This window comes from Alexandromys fortis, unplaced genomic scaffold (genome assembly GCF_014885135.2).
Source record: "Alexandromys fortis isolate MF-2015 unplaced genomic scaffold, M_Fortis_MF-2015_v1.1 scaffold_176, whole genome shotgun sequence".
In the NCBI taxonomy this organism is placed as follows: domain Eukaryota; kingdom Metazoa; phylum Chordata; class Mammalia; order Rodentia; family Cricetidae; genus Alexandromys; species Alexandromys fortis.
The window spans coordinates 660,371-677,697 of record NW_026068070.1 but is presented as its reverse complement, the minus strand read 5'-3'; the positions used below and the strand labels follow the sequence as shown (position 1 = coordinate 677,697).

At 40.0% G+C, this 17,327-nt stretch overlaps 1 protein-coding gene across 5 annotated transcripts in view; it reads right to left on the bottom strand.

Annotated features, from left to right (window-relative positions):
- Positions 1–1,443: 1,443 nt before the first annotated feature.
- Wdr47 (WD repeat domain 47) overlaps positions 1,444–17,327 on the bottom strand; it is a 52,927-nt gene continuing 37,043 nt past the window's right edge. For all 5 annotated transcript variants that reach the window (XM_050120984.1, XM_050120982.1, XM_050120981.1 and 2 more), the window contains exons 10-15: positions 16,701–16,858; positions 13,049–13,218; positions 11,952–12,122; positions 11,110–11,241; positions 4,482–4,700; positions 1,444–2,722 (exon numbers count right to left, since the gene is read on the bottom strand). In XM_050120984.1, the coding sequence (XP_049976941.1) occupies positions 2,580–2,722; positions 4,482–4,700; positions 11,110–11,241; positions 11,952–12,122; positions 13,049–13,218; positions 16,701–16,858 (993 nt within the window). In that variant the 3' untranslated portion in view covers positions 1,444–2,579. The remainder of the gene's footprint in view (positions 2,723–4,481; positions 4,701–11,109; positions 11,242–11,951; positions 12,123–13,048; positions 13,219–16,700; positions 16,859–17,327) is intronic.

Below are 17,327 nucleotides of genomic sequence, written 5' to 3'. Positions count from 1 at the left end.
TATATTGATAAAATTTTGATATTTTATTATCTACTAGGGTACATAATGTGCCATGTCAAAAAGCTAGAAGAAAATATACAAAGGAGTTGAAAAGTCCATGGTATCCTATAAATACAATTTTTATGAGAAGGAAGAAGTGGAAAGGAAGGGAAAGATGGGAAAATAAAGAGAAAAGAATTAACTGTCCTAGAATGACTGGGTAGCTGTATACATGGAGTCCTGGAGTTGTTGCCCAGGGAAGCTCCCTATTCCTCATTTGTAACTTTTATAATGTCTTCCATGATAAATGAGTAATTTTTCCCTTTAGGAAAAGCAGCTAATAGGAACCATGAAAAATCTGCTCCAAAAATGTAGAGAATTCATCTATGGAGGTCCCCACAGAGAACAAAAGGTGAGCTGGGCTATGGAGGTGCCCACACAGAACAAATACTTTCTCTGAGACAGCGTTTCCCTGGGTTGACAGCCCTGGCTATTGTGGAATGCACTATTAGACCAAGCTGGCCTCAAACTCACAGAGGTCCATCTGCCTCTCCACTAGAGTGCTGGGATTAGAGGGTGTGACACCCTACCTGGCTATAGTGTTGCACACCTTTTTGTTTTGTTTATTTGTTTTTCTAGAAGGGTTTCTCTACGTAGCTTTGGTGCCTGTCCTGGAACTCGCTCTGTAGACCAAGCTGGCCTCGAACTCAAATCTTCCTGCCTCTGCCTCCTGAATACTGGGATTAAAGGCATGCACCACCAGTGCCTGGCTGTGGTTGCACACTTTTAATCCCAGCACTCGGAATGAAAGATCTGTGAGGTCCAGACCAGCCAGAGCTAAGAGTGAGATCATCTCAAAACAAAATGAAAACAGAAATCCTAAAGTCTGTGAAACTGTGCATTAAACTAAACTAAGGAGATTTAATTTTAAGATGATGTTGGTTTTTACAGTGTTCCCCTCTGCTTGTGTGAGGGTGAAGCTGTTAAACATTCAAAAGCTTCCAAACCCAACTAGAGCCGGGTTAGAATGTGTGCTCATTTTTATGTGTTTTACAGTGCTGAGGACTGAACCCAGGGCCTTCTGCATGCCCTGCTAAGTAAGTGCTTTACTACTGAACTATGCTCCAGCCCTTGCTGTGACATGCTTTGTTAACTAAAAGTCACTAGAGATGGGGATGCAGCTCAGGAGCAGTAGACTGACTGCTTAGCGTGTGCAAAGTCTTAGGTTCAATCCTTCGATACCTGAAGGGCAAAGGGCAAAAGGGTGTGGGGGGGGAGAGAAGTGCTATCTGTTGCTAGGGGTTACAGAGCACGTTAGTAGACGAGCTTTAGGAAAAAGTTAGGGTAGGGCATAGGTCCACTCCTCCAGCAACTTTCTTTCCTTGGACCTACCTGCTCCAAAAAACCTGGAAGCGACACTCTCAACAGAGTGCCCCAGACTTAGACTGTGGGAAACGGAGAGAGTTGTAGGTGTCAACAGGTCTTTATTGAAATAAAAGCACAGTTACACTTCTACTGCCCTTCCCACTTGGACTATAGGTTTAAAATGCTTGCTACATATGGTGAACAGACAGGTCAATACAATTGCAGTTGAAATAAATAAAATAGCCTATTTAATAACTTAAAGTAAAGTACTGAACAATATGAAAATAAAGATACATAAAGTGTTAGGATCTATAGTACTGTACAAATAAAATCATTATTCTTCATTACACAAACTGTGCAAGAAAAACCCAAGTTAGTTTCTGGAGTGCAAAGTTTCAGTTCCCCACTTTAAATTATCATGCAGACAGTTTTTCAAGCCATGCTAAGGTCATGGCAAAGTCTTTAATTTTGAAGAGGAAAATGCTACCCAGTAAATTAACCCTACCATCAGATATTGTTCCTCATAGCTGAGGCTGCTCTGCTTCTACAGTATCGCCTGTAAGGGAGGTATCTGTGCATTCAAAAAATTGAAATCAACAAGTTTCCAAAGCATAACATTTACGTTTTAGCTGGAAACAAAATGATGTGACAAATTAGCGACCAGACCCTGGTTAAGGAAAAGAAATGCGCGGAGAAGCGGTTTTCCTTTCACTGTGAACTCCAATAATGATCCCTATGTAAAGGCAGTCATGTAAAATTTTAGAGATTGACCAAATTCTGACCTCTAGAAGACACGTGATACAATATGGGATTGTGACAAGAGCAAAGTAACTTCTGAACACCTATGGTTTCATCTGGGGAGGACTTGGGTGTATTATATGTAACAATTACTTAAATATTAATTCCATGTCAGTGTATGTATAAAACTGTTATCTGGGCAAAACCCAAGAGTGCATTTAATAATAAACCATAAACACATCCTGTACCTTGACTTGGCGTGCAAACCAACATAACAGCTCTTCTGCAGACTTTGGCAAGGAGACTACACAGCAGCATGAACACACATGGAAGACTGAAAACCACCACCCAACACCTTCTGTCAACAGGACATGGTAACAAGGGGCTTCCTTGTGTAAAGTCTTTCTGGAAAGTCTACGTTCTTCAGGCCTGTAGTCCTCACAATTCAGTAGTCTCGAGTCTGTGCTTTCACTGCATAGACCGACATGGGGTGGCCTCTAGCCACTGTAAGTCCAGAGAGTCACAGTTCTGTCTGCAGACGATGACAGGAAGGAAAGATCCTGGGTGTGCCATCTGCACTGGATCACTTTGTCCTTGTGCTCCCCCACCACCATAAGAGGAAGCTGCTTGGTGAGGTCCCCTAAATTGAAAAAGAGACACTGGCTTACAAGGAAGAAGTAAGTAGACAAACAGATTGTACAGACTTCCTGCTGCTCTGGGGTCTATAGCAGGGACGGCCTAGGCAGAGATAAACGTCAGGATTTGGGAACAAACACACAGCAGCACTTGTGGCTGCACTCTCTCCTCCCAAGCTGCTGATCTTGCTCAAGGCCTTCGACGATTTTCCTTCCTTTCCTGATTTAAAGTTTGAGAAGTCCTGGAGTCATCTGGCAGACCCCTTCTGTCCTCTGTCTTTCCTCTTCTGAAATCCCACATAACCTGTGTGTTTATAAACCTAGGATCCACACTCACTTCATCTCCAAACCTAAACTTCAGATTAAGAACCAATTTTTTTTTTTTTGAGACAGGGTTTCCCTGGGTAGCCCTGTTTGTCCTGAAACTCACTCTGTAGACCAGGCTAGCCTCAAACTCACAGAGATCTGAGTGCCTCTGCCTCCTCAGTGCTGGTATCAAAGGCGTGTGCCACCACATCCAGCCTTTAAATAATCATTTAATACCCCACTGGCACCTGTCTTAAATTTAAATTTTCTAAAACCAAATTCTTTTGTTTTCTTGCCCAGATTTGTTCTGCCCTACCCATCATGCACCTCCTCTCACTAGTGGCAGTCTGCTTATGTCAGAAACCCGGGACCACCAACTCCTTGTTCTCTTACTCCCTACATCTAGTCTGAATTAAAACACCCTTAAATTCAGTTACTTCTTTCCCCTCCGCTTCACACCTCACTCCCAGACACCGCCTGTCCTCAGCCATTGCAGCAGCACCTTCTCCAGTTCCGCATTTCTATCCCTGTCCTACTAACAGCACACACAGGTGAAGACTCAAATTACTAAGGATGTAATTAGATCAGATTACTTCTTGATTAATGATTTTCTGAAGGATTCAGGTTATAACTTATGTACTATTCTGGTGGGGAAACTGACAATGCTCCTCATTGATGCATGTGGAGGACAGACAGCACATGAGAAATTGACCCTTCTCTTGGTTTTTGTATTAAAAACAGACCTTTTGTGCCAATAAACTTTGCCTCAAAATTAGACTTTTGTATCTCTTTTCCTGGGTTCACTCAATTCCAACCTTGGCTTCCTGCAGACTCGTGATCACTTCCCATCTGCCCCTGCCTGAGCATCCTTGCATGCGTTATGCTCTACATGAGAGCCTTGGATAGCTTATACTCATGATTCAGGCTCCATGCAGATGGCATCTCCCTGTCTAGAACAGCCATCCCCTAACTACAGTCACTGTCTCCTATTAGCTAATCCTTTAATAGCACTGGCCAGGACCTAAAAAAACAACATCATTTGTTAATTTATTTTTCACTGGCCTCTAAAATACAACCTCCATTAAGTTTAATAGGAGCTAATTGTTTAATTCATCTACCTAATTGCTATACAGCAAACATTTAGTTAAAGAATGTTTAAACATAAAACTGGACACTGAAGGACTAATCATATAAATTGTACAATATTTTTAAGGATGCTAAGGAGCATATAAATCCATCATTTATATCACAGAATAAGTCAGTGTAGCAAATAAACAGAATAAAATGTGTCTTATTAAATGACATCTCACTCCATTTACTTAATAATTTACTATAAGAAATATTAATTCATTTTCTCAATAACTATAATATTGAAGCTTAAAAATGTAGTCAATCATATCAAACTAGAGAAAAGCCCCAAATAGGAGACTAAAAACAAAGGGAAGCTGATCTCATCACCTTGTAGGTCTGTCACCTTTATTTTCATATCGTAAGAGCCTGTTAGCAAGTAGTGAGCTCCAGGAGAGAAGCGAACAGAGCGCACATCACTGGAATGAGGGTGGTAACTCTGGACCATTCTGCCTCCTCTTATGTCATACAGCATGCAGCTGGAGTCTTCTTGACCTGTGGCTAAGAGACGGCCACTGGGATCCACAGCCACAGATGCCACCGCACTGCCTATAGTTGAGAAATGAAAATTGCAACACACAAAATTAATACACTTATGACACAATGTAGCACTTTATGTTCACTGAACCACACATTAATGATCTGATGTAACTTGTCAACACTATTGTATTGATTTGATAAGGAATGCATTATATAAGAAAAAATCCAAATTAACTGAATAACCACTGTATCATTTTTATTTTTAATTTTTTTTTTTTTTATTTTTCGAGACAGGGTTTCTCCACAGCTTTTGGTTCCTGTCCTGGAACTAGCTCTTGTAGACCAGGCTGGCCTCGAACTCACAGACATCCACCTGCCTCTGCCTCCCGAGTGCTGGGACTAAAGGCAAGTGCCACCACCGCCCAGCTACACTGTATCATTTTTAGAAAAGAGAACCTGTTTTGTCTGAGTTGAAAACCCCTCCCCCAGCATAACATTGTGAAACAGTGCTAGAAAACACACTTCCAGCCCCGCGTGATCACTTCTAGGCAAGACCTAAAAATACCCCTTATACTCAGCTTAGAGAATCTAGCTGACGGAACAAGAAAACCCACTAACAAATTTTACTGTAACACAACGGTATAGGAAATATCCCAAGGCAACCTATGATTTATTAACAACAGAAATTAAATTCTGAGTCTGGGGGTTGGAGAGATGGCTCAACGGTTAAGAGCACCAGCTGCCTTTCCAGAGGACCCGGGTTCAAACACTCCCAGCACCCACATGGCAGCTCACAACTGTCTATAACTCAGTTTGGATCAGGACTCTAACACCGTCACACCAATGTGCTTAAAATTAAATAAATTTTTTAAAAAAGTTCTCAATCTGAAGGATATAGCCTTAATTTTGCCACATATTTTCAATGGGGGCATTCATGACCCTAAGCAAGCACAAAAAGATGGCTAAAAAAATTAAATGCTGGGCTGGAGAGATGGCTCAGAGGTTAAGACTGCTCTTCTGGAGGTCCCGAGTTCAATTCCCAGCAACCACAGGTGGCTTACAACCATTCGTAATGAGATCTGGTGCCCTCTTCTGGCCTGTGTACATAATAAATAAATCTTTAAAAAAAAAATTAAATGCTGCCAGGCGGTAGTGGCTCACGCCTTTAATCCCAGCACTCCTGAGACAGAGGCAGGCGGATCTCTGTGAATTCGAGGCCAGCCTGGCCTACAAGAGCTGGTTCCAGGACAGGAACCAAAGCTACAGAGAAACCCTGCCTCTGCCTCAAAAAAGCAAAACCAAAATGCTAATGATAGTTTGTGGATCTGCCAAAACTCAATTGTATCTAAGAAAATTTTAATATTTAGAATTTAGTTTTTCTTGTTAAGGAAAGGATTTGATTTTTCTTCTTAAAGGAAATCAATCATGAAAGTAAGATTGAAGAGTTGTGCTCCATACCCAAGTAGTTCAAGTGGTCTGTGGAAACTTCACAGGAAAAAGAGGATATAATCATGAAAAACAGTAAACAGTATAAATAATGGTATCTATGTATACACGAAGTAAACACACCTTTGTAAACGAAAATAATATTTCCTTGAAACTTTGACAAAAAAGAATCATGGTCTGGAAGAATTACGTAAGAAAACATTAAATGAACGCATATAAAAGCTGAGAGGTTCAAGTAGGAAAGGCAGCCATGAAAGGCGGTTGAGCCTTGCATTCTAAGCTGCAGGTCTGAAGTTCAAGCATCTCTGCAAGTTTGTAAGCAAGAGGGCTACATGGTACAAGATTAACCTACGTGAAAGTATACAAGCAACTAAAATAGATTATTAAGGAGGACAAGGCAGAATAACCAAATAATGAGGGACTCAGGGCTGAAAAATAAAGGATAAACAATACTGACAGATAACTGAGTGGGTCTAAAAAGAGTACAAAAGAGTCCAGAGGTCAAATAAAACAGCCTTCCCCAGACTAGTGTCCAGTCATTTAACATCTCATTTGAATGCCTGATAGGTCTCTTAGTTGTATGAGGGAAAAAATTAAAAGGATGAGTCACTGTAGTAAATAAATTATCAAACTCAGAAAAGATGTTACCAGCACAGCAGAGCAGGTAAAGGTGCTTGTTACCAAGCCTGGTGACCCGAGTTTGATTCCTGGAACCCACATAGTGAAAGGAGAGAATCGACTCTAAAATTGTCCCAGGACCTTCAGGAGAACACATAGGCACCCACACCCACACAAACACATACACACACACATACATACATACACGCACATACGAACACACAGACACACAGAGTCATTTATCGTTATTTTTCCATTAGAGAAGCTGAGGACTGATGATATGACTCTGGGAAAAGTGAAAGACCTGAGTTCAAATCACTGCACTCATGGGAAAGCTAGGCCAGGCATGCACGTCTGTGATTCCAGTGCTGACAGTGAAGACAAGCTCACTGGCCAGTCAGTCTGGCAGACGTGGAAAGCTCCAGAATCAGTGAAAGACCCTCAAAGAAATTAATAAGGTAGAGAGAAATAGATGAAGATACCTGATATCAACTAACCTTTGGCCTTCACATATACAATGAATGGATCTGCACACACACACATGAACACACGCATACACTACATATATAAAAATATACACAAAAATTAGGAAAAATGAGAATAGCTGGTACATAGGAGAATGTTGTGGAATATTATTTTAAGATGTGTTACATTTGTTTATGCTGTGGAACATTTGTTTTAATGATGCAAAGATGTGTTGCATTCTTTTATATTTAGTTACTTGACTCTGAAGTAACTTTTGTGCCAAAAGAAATCTTAGTTCATTTCTTTAAAAAGTTGACTATTAATATTCAGTTGTCTCTTGGGCTAGGCACTTTACAATAGGTGGTCTGTCTACTCTGGAACATGAAACAGGTATGACCATTTAATCTCTATTAGGGAAGATAAGCAAAAACATTATTTTAAGTAGATATTAAGAGTTCGTGACCGAGCAGTGTTGAGTTTGGAATTAGGGCAGTCAAAGGAGTCTCATGGTGGTAAGGCAATGCTGAATGAAAGCTAAAGATAAGCCTGGGCTGGAGAGACGGCCTAGAGGTTAAGGTCCTGAGTTCAATTCCCAGCAACCACATGGTGACTCACAACCATCTGTAATGAAATCTGTTTGAGACAGGGTTTCTCTATGTAGCTTTGGAGCCTTATTCTGGAACTCGCTCTTTAGACCTGGCGGGCCTGGAACCCATAGGGATCCGCCTACCTCTGCCTCCCAAGTGCTGGGATTAAAGGCGTGCAGCACCACTGCCCAGCTATAAATAAATCTTAAAAAAAAAAAAAAAAGCCTGATAAAGAGAAGACAAAAGGAAGAGAACCTCAGGCTGCAGAAACAACATGAATTCACAGAAAATCTTGGGATGCTACAGAAAAGGAAAGAAAATATTTTGAACTGAAACTGTAAGGATGCAAGATACCAGATCAGGTTTAAATCTGAGATTGCCCCCTATACCTTCGTGTTTTAAATACTTTTCCCCCACCTCAGGAAGGGATTTGGGGAGGCTATGAAATATTTAGGAGGTGGATCCTGGCATGCAGAAGTAGGTCACTAGCATCAGGCCTTTGAGGGTCAAGAGAACAAAAGAAGGCCACTATATATTTTAAAAGGTTAACAATTCACCAAAAAGATATATACCAACTTTTCATAAAACAAATACCAATGGCTTTTTAAAGTTTAAATAAGTCTTGATAGAAAAACAGTGAGTAATTTCAATACCGTACTTATCTCTAGACAGATCATCTAAATAAGAAGTTAACCAGAACATTAGAGTTGAACTTCCCCATAGAGCAGTCGTTCTCAACCTGTAGGCTGCAACCCACAGTATCACATATCAATATCCTGTGTATAAGACATTTACATTACAATTCATGACAGTAGCAAAATTACATTATGAAGTAGCAACGAAATAATTTTATGGTTGGGGTCACCACAACTTGAACTGTAGTAAAGGGTTGCAGCATTAGGAAGGTTGAGAACCACTGCTAAAGAGTAAAAACAGACTTAACAGGTATCTCAGAACACTCCATTTAGCCAAAACAGCCCTCTGAGCCCACACTAGGTAAGAACACTGTTAAATAAAAGACAAAGCTAGTCATAAAAAGGAGCCAGCACATGAATATTCTTCAGGAAATGAGGTTCATCAGAAGAAAGGAGCATTAGAAAGAAGAGGTACAATATATTAAAAACAGCACAGCACAGCCTTTAAAAGGAAAGAAGAGGCTTTCCTTTAAAATCTGGAGTCAGGAGTTTCAGTAAGAGAGAAAATAATAGAGACAGGGTGTAACTGGAGGTTTCTCGTCCTGACTGATCCCGCAGCTGCTTTAAAAATAGCCACTTAGAGGCTTAATATTAACTATGTACTGTTTGGCCTATTAGCTCAGACTTATTATTAACTACCTCTTATTTATTTATTTATTACATATACAGTGTTCTGCTTGCATGTATGGTTGCAAGCCAGAAGAAGGCACCAGATCCCATTACAGATGGTTGTGAGCCACCATGTGGTTGCTGGGAATTGAACTCAGGACCTCTGGAAGAGCAGTCAGTGCTCTTAACCTCTGAGCCATCTCTCCAGCCCTATTAACTAGCTCTTACAACTTAAATTATCTCATTTCTGTTAGTTTATATCTTACCACGAGGCTCATGGCGTGTTACCTTCTCCAGCAGCTGCTCACATCTCTAACTCTGCCTTCTTTCTCCCTGTATTCAGCTTTGTTTTCCCTTCTAGCTATATTCTGTACTGCCATAAGCCAAAGTAGCTTCTTTATTAATCAATGGTAATAAAACATATTCACAGCACACAGAAGGGCAACCTACATCAGCAGGGAGAGGTGTAGGCCCATATTTCTACATGGTGTGGCGACCAGAGTCCCAGGCCACAGTTTGCACCTGCCATACAGGAGGTGGTCACCTCCCTAACAAAGGGTCAGGATATGCTAATGTTGTTTTGTTCCCTTCTTTGTAATTTGGAGAATGCCTGAAAAGAGATGTTAATTCAGTATACTTGACAGAGCTGGCCTACAGAGCAGGAAGATAGGAGGTGTGACAAAATGGGCATAGAAAGGTGTGGTCAAAGGTGTGGACGTGACCAGAGACATTCACCTGCTTACCTAGAAAACAGAATGCTAATGAATTTCCCCTAAGTTTATATGAGGCTGTTTAAAGAATAAACTGGATGAATTTTCAGGATTATGAACTCAGGATTTCATGAGGGATCATGATAAAACCATGTGAATTGTGTCTTTAATCCCACGCCCCCACTCTGGTCTGGAGAAATAATACAGGGTCACTGAGACTCTCCCTCCTGATAAAACCATGTGAGTTGAGTCTTAAATCCATGCCTCCCCTCTGGGCTGGAGAAACAATACAGGGTCCGGGCTGGCACTGGACCCCAACTGAGAGGGGCTGGGGAGATGGCTCAGTGGTTAAGAGCACTTAATGCTTTTACAGAAAACAAGGGTTTGATTCCCAGCTCTCACACGGTAGCTTCAAAACCTTCCATAACTTCAATTTCAAGGGATCTGAAATCCTCTCCTGGCCTCCACAGACAATGTAAGCACATGGTGCACACACATACAGGCAGGCAAAACACCCATGCGCATAAAATAAAAATAAATCTTTGAAAAATCTTCAGAGCCAGTGGGATGATCCGATCAGGTAATGGTCACTTGCTGCCAAGCCTGATTGATGACCTGGGGTCAATCTTTACAATCCAGATGGTGAAAGGGCAGAATGACTCCCACGAGTTACCTACTGACCTCATGTGAACATATGACTGCACATAAGTAAGTTATCTAATTAAAAAGTGTTAAATATCTGAGATCTGGGCAGGGGTTTGGCTCAGCAGTTAAGGCACTGTACTCAAGTCCGGAACTCAGGTCAACCTCCAGAGCCCACACACAGAGAAAAGAATGGTCTCCCACAAGTGTCTTCTGCCGCTACATAAACAATGTACACTGTTGGGGTGTATATACTACATACATTACATACATAATAAATAAATAAATAAATCTATCTATATATTCTAAAATTGCCCTAAGAGGCCAATTTGGAACACAATATTTAATCTAGTATTGGTTTACAAATATGGCAACATATGAATGAATTCTAAAAGAATTGAAACTAATCAATAAAATACAAAGTCAGTTTCCCTCAAAACCTCCACCTTAGATATACTTTTGCTTTTTTGCTTTTTTGTTTGTTTGTCTTTTGAGTCTCTTGTAGCCCAGGTTGACCTGGTTTATTTGGTACTAAGAATTAAACTCAGAGCGCCCATTAACTGGTCCAGCACTCTATCAGCTAAGCTACATCCTCAGCCCTAGTTTCCTTTTTCACATGAAGATGGGGGGAGGGGGAGGAAAGCAGACACGAGCATAATTTATGAAGTTCCTTTCTCATAGAACTTCATATCTATGAAAAACCTACCAGTTCCATGGAATGTTGTGCCAACCACACGAACACAGCTTGGTACTCGAAGATCCCAGAATCTAACAGTCTTATCCTGGGAACCAGATGCAATCATCCAGCCACTCCAGGTATAAAGTGCTAAAATATGCCCTATAAAAGACCATACACGCAGTTAAGTGAGAAAGGGCCTTTCCACAACATGTCTCAAAGCAAGTCCTTCTCATTACTGATTAACCAAATGTCACAGCATAGAGATTTCATATACTATCAAAGAGATTAATTTTTAAAAATTCATTAAAACACATCAAAACCACTCTGCACAAATTCATTCTTTCTTTGGTGACTCTATTAGTAGAATAAGTAATTTCTGTATTTCAAAAATATAACAATACACACAAATTTGTCACTTGAAATAGGATAAGTAATTTCTGTATTTCAAAAATATAACAATACACACAAATTTGTCACTTGAAATAATGGTAACTTTCATGAAGAGAACACAGGCAGTTATTCCGTGGTGTTAGATTACTAGCTTTGAATGAAATGGATATAGAATCACATCTTTGGTCTGCCACTTCCTGGCGTTACCCTTTCTGCCCCACTGTCTTCATATATAAAGAGGAATAAAACTTCCTACATCATATAATGCCTGTGAAGATTAAACTACAAGAATTCTGTGATGAATAAATAGATAATAATACCATTATTACTACTCTGATATCTAAAACTCACAATGAAGGTCTTTGAAATAAAAATCTGTCTCAGAAAGACCCATTATGAAGAGCTCTACCCACCAATGAAAATAGCACATAGCACAGGCTGAGCAAAAGGAAAGAGCACACAGTGTGATTGTTACGTACCAGTGTGTCCACTCAAAGCATGGAGACCCTGTCCTCTTTGACAATCTGTTGTGTAAATGTTACAATCTCCTGCCCCAGCACTTATTAAAATAGCTCCACCACTTTCCGGGCCTTCCATAAATGCCAAATCTCGGATTGTCCCATCATGCATGCTAAATTCCAGATCTGGTCCTGAAACAGCAGTAAGAATTAAAAACAAAAAAATGCTGCTCAACTTACTGTGTGAGGAGGATGCTAAAGCTGCCTAAGCACTGGCCAAGGATAATACAGCAGCATCAGAGCAAAGCATGGCACACCAAAGGGAAACCCAACATCTTGTAAGCTAACCTAAAAAACTCATCTTCAAAATAGTGTAGTATGGTTTATATTTGAACTTAGGGATTGACATAGTTCATTTATTGAACATGAAACTTCAAGAAATCAATGTACTGATTTAGTTATTACTGTCCCTAAAGCAGAGCTACAGAAAGTTCATTGCCTCTCTGCCCTTTGTTTTGTTTTGGTTTTAGTTTCTCAAGACAGGATTTCTCTGTGAAACTGCAGTGGCTATCGTGGAACTTGCTCATGGTAACCAGCCGGCCTCAGACTCATGCAGATCCTCCTGCTTCTGCCTCCTGAGAGCAGGGATTAAAAGCATGTGCAACCACCACCCAGTACCTCCCTGTCTTTTATTTCAAACAAAAAGGACAGATAAACTCTAGAAAATATCCACTAGTTCAATTATGGTAGTTATTTAAAGGTTGTCTGTCTCTGTTTCTGTCACTGTCTCGTGTGTGTGTATGTGTGTGTGTGTGCATGCACACGCGCGTGCAAATACTTCTGTACACTGTACAAGTGGCCTACCACTCAGCTACATCCCTAGTCCAGAAAAAAATTATTTTCACCTTACTGTTTTTCTAAAATTCATATGCCATTTGGCTATGTGTAAGACTTTTATTTAAAAGAATAATACCTCACTGGAGTGGAATAATCAGAACAAAAAAATGAATTCCTCAAGATGATGTTCTGAGATTTTACTAGCAACAACAGGAAGACACGGCAGGGGAAGCGCACAGGTACACTGGCATGTCAGCTACTGCTGCACACTCGGGCCCTACCTGTTGCGTTACAAGTCTCTGCATTGAAGGGCAGCACTTTTACGTATTTGTCATTTGATCCAGTTGCTAATAACTGTCCACAAGGACTCCAAGCCACACAATAAATGGATCCTTTATGATGTTTGTTTCTCTTAAATCGTACCACTGGCTGCTTAGGCATGTCATGTGCACTGAAAAGAAATAGTACATAAAGATATTTCAACTTCTTGATTTTTAAAATTACTTAACATGCAATTCTTATAAGGGAAGGAAGAGAAGAATATCCAGCATCCAGCAGCAAAGTTTTATTTGGGGAGAGGTTGAATTTCCAACTCAATAATCCTCCTGTCTCAGACTCAAGAATGCTGATGTTAAATCACCACATCCAACTTACAGTAGATTATCAGATTTCTAAAATCATAAAAGAAAATAATATAAACCATATTTTAAACCAAAATGTAAAATTATAACTATTATACAAATTTCTCATTTCAGATCACATAATAGGATATATTTTTTTAATCTCCATTTATCCATTTTTCATGAAGTTTTTTCCAAGAAAAAATAAACAAAAGAAAGCTAATACAAACTAGGAAGTACAATATTTATTGACAAGTAATAAACAATGTGGCTCAGTTTAAGAAAAGGTGAAAATGGATAAAAATAAAAAAGACAAGATCTCTTTCCAGAGTTTAAAAATCTAGTTAGGGTAGATAACGCCATGACCACTACATGTAAGTCATTATGGGATAGAATAAAGTTTTGAGTTCTAAAAGATAGGAAGATTGTTTCCCCCAACAAAATAAAGTCAGAGAACAGCTCCAGGGGACAGAAGATATAGGTCAGAAAGGGCTGCTCAGGGTGGGGCAGGGACAAACCATCGCATCAACTCTACACAGACAAATGCAGGCTGTGCCACCATAACTCCTGCTATCCACTCCCTGATCTAACATTTTCCTTTCTCCTTTTCAAGTATTTCTACTTAGTAATGCAGAGCTGGAGAGATAGTTCAGTGGTTGTGAGTATATGCTGTTCTGGTGGAGGACCTGGGTTCAGCTAACAACTGCTTGTGACTCCAGTTCCAGGACCTGACACCCTTTTGGGCCTCTGCAGGCACTGCATTGTGTGCTGCGCTTACAAACATACAAGAGCATTCATCCACTCTATTTACTCAGACAATGAGCAACAAAGTATTTTAACACTGTGAACTAACAGGGGCTCTGATCCCTTTCCCTAATCTTTTTTTTTTTTTTTACTAATTTATGTATACATGTGTGTGTCTGCATGTATGTTTGCCTATGTGAACTCAGGTGCCCTTGGAGGCAAGAACGGGTATCAGACCCCCTGAGACTGAAGTTAACAGATGGTTGTGAATCACCTGATGAGAGCCAGGAACTGAATGCTGATTCTCTGAAAGAGCATCAAGTGCTCTCAACCACTGAACTATCTCTGCACCTCATATCTATCTTTAAATGATTCTACAGGGGAAAAGTTTCTTTTTGCAGCAGACAACAGTTAAGACAGAGATGGACAGCTGGTCAAAGTGCTAGGAATAAGAGAGCGCCAGTGCTCAGCTCTAAACCAGACAACTTGGTAACAAACAACCAGCAGACCCTTGGAAAGGAACTGCTATGAAATGCTGCCTCCTCTGCATGACATGGCATAGCACTCACGGACTCCGAGCAGCTGGGGCACCTACTCTAGACCTGCGAAAGGACAAGCCAGTCAAAATTCCAACAACGGACCAGAGAGGGGCTCATGAAGCTCCACTGCTACTTGAGGAGCTATTGGTAATAAGCAGAGAGTCAGGATTCTTCAGGGATGTGGGCACTGGTAGGTTATCCGTGCGCGCCATGGATGGCCCCATACTCATATGTATGTGAAAAATACTAACTAGATTCATTGTGTATTTAACGTAAAAAAAAGTCAGAAGGCAGTGGCACAAAGCTTTAATCCCAGCACTCAGGAGGCAGGTGCAGGCAGATCTCTGCGTTTGATGCCAGCCTGGTCTACAGAGTGAGGTACAGGACAGCCAGGGCTGTACAGAAACCCCGTCTTGAAAAATAAAGCAAAACAAAAAGCAAAAGTGTATGGAAGTTGAAGAGTGGTGGATGTATGTTCAGGGCAGGAGCAGGTCTAGGAAGAGTTAAAGGGGGAGGAGTGGATACGATCAAAGTACATTATATACATGTATAAAATTGTCAGATAAGTATTACATTAAAATTTGCTTTGTAAATGCAAAATAATATATCTCATAGTAGTTATAATAATTAAAACTTTTAAAGATTTATGTAGTGTGTTTGGGTATCTTTATATGAAAACTAATTTTTCCTAGATAGAGGCACACACGGAGTTTTTTCATTTGAGCCAACAGTACCAATAGTATATAAACTACCACTTGGATAAAAAGTGGCTGTTCTAAAAGCTTGTGTGTCTTCTAGAGTATTAACACAAGTTTATTTCCATCAGCAGAAAAATTTACCAAATTATCTCATAATCTTTATAATGCTCGTTTTTTACTTTATGTGTATGAAAGTTCTGACTGCATGTATGTTTATGCCTTATGTCTGTGTCTTATGTGTCAGCATATTGGTTCTCCTGGAGTTAGAGATGGTTGTGAGGCAACGTGGAACCTGGTACTCAACCCAGGTCCTCTGAAGCCAGTGCTCTTAACTGCTGAGCCACCTTCTAGGCCTATAATGTTAGCTTACTCACAGCAGACAATTTAACAAAAACAAAAACAAAACAAAACAAAAAAAACTGACAAAAATGTTCTAATGTAGATTCCTATGAAGTTATATCAAAACAAAAACTAATTTTCTGCAGTGTTGGGGACTGAACCCAGTCCAGTGTCTTGTACACCATAGGCAAATATACCACTGCAAAGCTATAAATAATGGATATTAGCATTTTCATGACAAATCTTTTAGAATATATATCTGGTTTTCAAATCCTATAATTTGCTAGAACAAGAGGGTAAAAAATATTGTTAGGTTAACCAAATGAAATTTTACTTTTTGTAGGTTTTAAATGGCCAAATATCAGCAATTGCTATAGTTTAACTTAAACTCCTCTGAACAGGGAATGGCAGCAGATGCCTACAAAGGAAAAAGAGGCAGAAGGATCTGGGGTTCAAGGCCAACCTAGGCTACAAGTGAAATGCTCCTTCAATAGGAAAAAAAAAAGTCTAGTTTTTCAGTCTGTAATGAGCCATAATCTACCTAATTTTTGTTTTGCATAATAAATAGATTATAAGAACCCTGAAGATAAAAAAGATGTCATAGAAATAAGAAACTTACTAATACAAAATGCCATAATCGAAAATATGATAGGTGATAAGTTAATACTGAAGGCACTGATTAATAAAGCTTTAACAGAAGGAAGAACTGAAACATTAATAAATGACAAATATGAAAAAGCAACCATCTGGGCAGTGGTGGTGCATGTCTTTAATCCCAACACTCAAGAGGCAGAGACAGGTGGATCTCTGTGAGTTCGAGGCTGGCCCAGTCTACAAAGCAAGTTCCAGGTCAGCCAGAGCTATTACACAAAGAAATCCTGTCTCAAAAATCCAAAAACAAAAGGGGGGATGGGGAGAGAAGAAAGGAAGAAAGAAAAAGCAACCAACATAGCTAACTGAAAACGTAGGCAAGAGGAACGATGCAATTCTTACCTTGGATCAATTTTTTCAGGATAGGCACACACTCTCAGGGTTTTTGAGTTTGAGCCAACGGCATATAAATTACCACTTGGATGAAAAGCCACTGCTCTCACGGCTTGTGTGTCTTCTAGAGTATTAATACAAACAAACTGCTTTTTTGATTTGTCATCCTATGGAAAGAATGGATATAAAAGTCAATATATGGAAAAACAAATCTGAGTCACCTTCATCCACTCTAATTCATTTCAACCATATTATTCCAGTTTGATCATTTCATAGTAACTACCAGTAATCTTTTAGGTAACAAATATTACTAAACAAAAGTCAGACTAGGACAAAATACAGAGTCTGAAGAGACAGCTCAGCAGTTAAGGGCACTTGTTGCTCTTACAGAGGACCCAGGTTCAGTTTCCAGTACCCATATGGCAGTATTCCATACCTCCAGTGCAGGGGGAACTGATGCCCTCTTCTGAACTCCTCGGGCAAACACATTCTAACATTAGAATAGATATTGCCATATTAAGCTCTCTTTAACTGTCAACCACTCACATATACAGTTCTAGTGAAAACAACAGTGTCATTTGTCTAATAGGAAATTCATGAGCTGCTAGTTGAGAAACTGAGGAGAAGTAGCTCTAG